At 41.2% G+C, this 1,743-nt stretch overlaps 1 protein-coding gene across 1 annotated transcript in view; it reads left to right on the forward strand.

The window, feature by feature from the left end:
* The window catches only part of LOC104963544 (anaphase-promoting complex subunit 1-like), a gene marked incomplete at its 3' end in the record, with an annotated part of 15,232 nt that overhangs the window by 5,393 nt on the left and 8,096 nt on the right, over positions 1-1,743 (forward strand). The window contains exon 5 of the mRNA XM_010792143.1: positions 843-929. Coding sequence (XP_010790445.1) covers positions 843-929 — 87 coding nt within the window. The remainder of the gene's footprint in view (positions 1-842; positions 930-1,743) is intronic.

Consider the following 1,743-nt stretch of genomic DNA (forward strand, 5'->3'; position numbering starts at 1 on the left):
GTTTCATCACGGCAGTATCTGCCGGTAGAATCTCCCGCATGAGCTCAGCCCCTCCTTTTTTTTTTATTTAACAATTTATTTGATTTTTTAAAGCTTTATACCCCAAATCAGCACTTTTGAAACAGGAAGTGAAATGGAGGGATATGAGCTTTAATTTTACATGTATATGCTTTATTATACAATGTAAACATTGTAATTTGTAATAATACAGATAATTAATTAATTATATCAAAACAATACAAACCTGAATTCCTGTGACGGCCGTCACAATGTTCTGACACATTTTCAGAATAGATTACATCGAACAGTTTATCACTAACAATGTGAATTGTTTTTTCACATGTCGTTGATGTCAAACAAACTACAGGTCTGAAATGCCCTTTGTTTTGCCTTTCATATACCTGGGTTTGAGAGACATTTAAAAACCTAAATCTGCAGTAATAACCAGCTATAAATAGACGTGAGTTGAACTTAACTGAGCCCCTCTCCAGTGGCTGGATGTGTCCGGTGTTGGCAGGTTGTCACTACAAGTAACGCAGACCGCTGTGTGTTTGACAGATTATTACTGGTTTCCTGATGGCCTCAGTGTGAGCTGTCAATACACCTGCTGGTCTGCAGGGATACCAACAAAACATTACTGTTTTATTCCTGTCTTTGTCTGTGTCCTTCTCCCCTTTCTCTTTTTGTTTTTATGCATTCATTCTTCAGTGTCTTGACCAACTTTTCTGGCACCCTTTTCTTCCCTACCTTCCTCTTTTGTAACCTCCCTTGCTTCTCTATACTTTATTCATGTGCTGTCTCATTAAAATAATTGTGAAATGTTCTTATGTGTGTTTCTGCAGCCTGAAGCCATCTCTACGTTCACCTCAGAGCCGGCCTTGGTCTCATTTGCAGAGTTCTTCTGTAAAACATCTGAAGAAATAAAACAAGTGAGTTGTACACACAAATAGCCGCTTTCACACCAAGTACTTTGCCGCACTTAGTTCCCAGCACTTAGTTCCCAGCACTTAGTACCCCCCATGGAACTAAGAGCCGATCGCGTTCACACCGGAATAAGTTCCCTGAGGGAAGATTACACAAATGAAGCCGCTGACGTCACCTCTTCTTCTTCTGCTTTGGGTTTACTGGCAGGCCGGAAACAACTTCACGGCGTATACTGCCACCCGAAGTCTCCGGCCGGAAGTCCCCGGAGTTGGGGACTGGCTTCCGACTAAATCGCCAGAACGCCGACACCTCCTCATCTCCACCGCTCCCATGTTTTTTTTTGTGTTGCCATAAATTAGTCTCTCTCCCAGCCAATCAGAAATTTGAACTTTTTACCACCTCTCTAGCAGGCCCTAAAAAGGGGGTAAAAGTTATCATGAACTAAGTTCTCTTTTTGGTGTGAACGCAAAATCCCGGGAACTATCGGAACTAAACGGGAAAAGTACTCCGGTGTGAAAGCGCCTCAGATGTAGCTGAGGCCACTGTTGCTCCTTGATTGCATGCCATCTGCTATTTGAGTTTCCATATTGTTTTGTAAAAGCTAATGAAGTAAGAGATTACAGTTGTCTCTGGGTTAGCTAACTAGTTTCACCTGTGTCTGAGGTGTTGATGGAGATCTTGAAAATATCCTGACAAAGACATTTAAACATGACTTAAACGTTAAAGAAGATGAATGAGGAAATAAATCTCTGATATGCAGCTGCCTTAAAAGGCTTGGAAACTTCAAATGAAATGAATTTAAATGTAGAACACTGAGAG

The sequence above is a fragment of the Notothenia coriiceps genome, unplaced genomic scaffold (assembly GCF_000735185.1).
Source record: "Notothenia coriiceps isolate Sejong01 unplaced genomic scaffold, NC01 NC01_scaffold00036360, whole genome shotgun sequence".
In the NCBI taxonomy this organism is placed as follows: domain Eukaryota; kingdom Metazoa; phylum Chordata; class Actinopteri; order Perciformes; family Nototheniidae; genus Notothenia; species Notothenia coriiceps.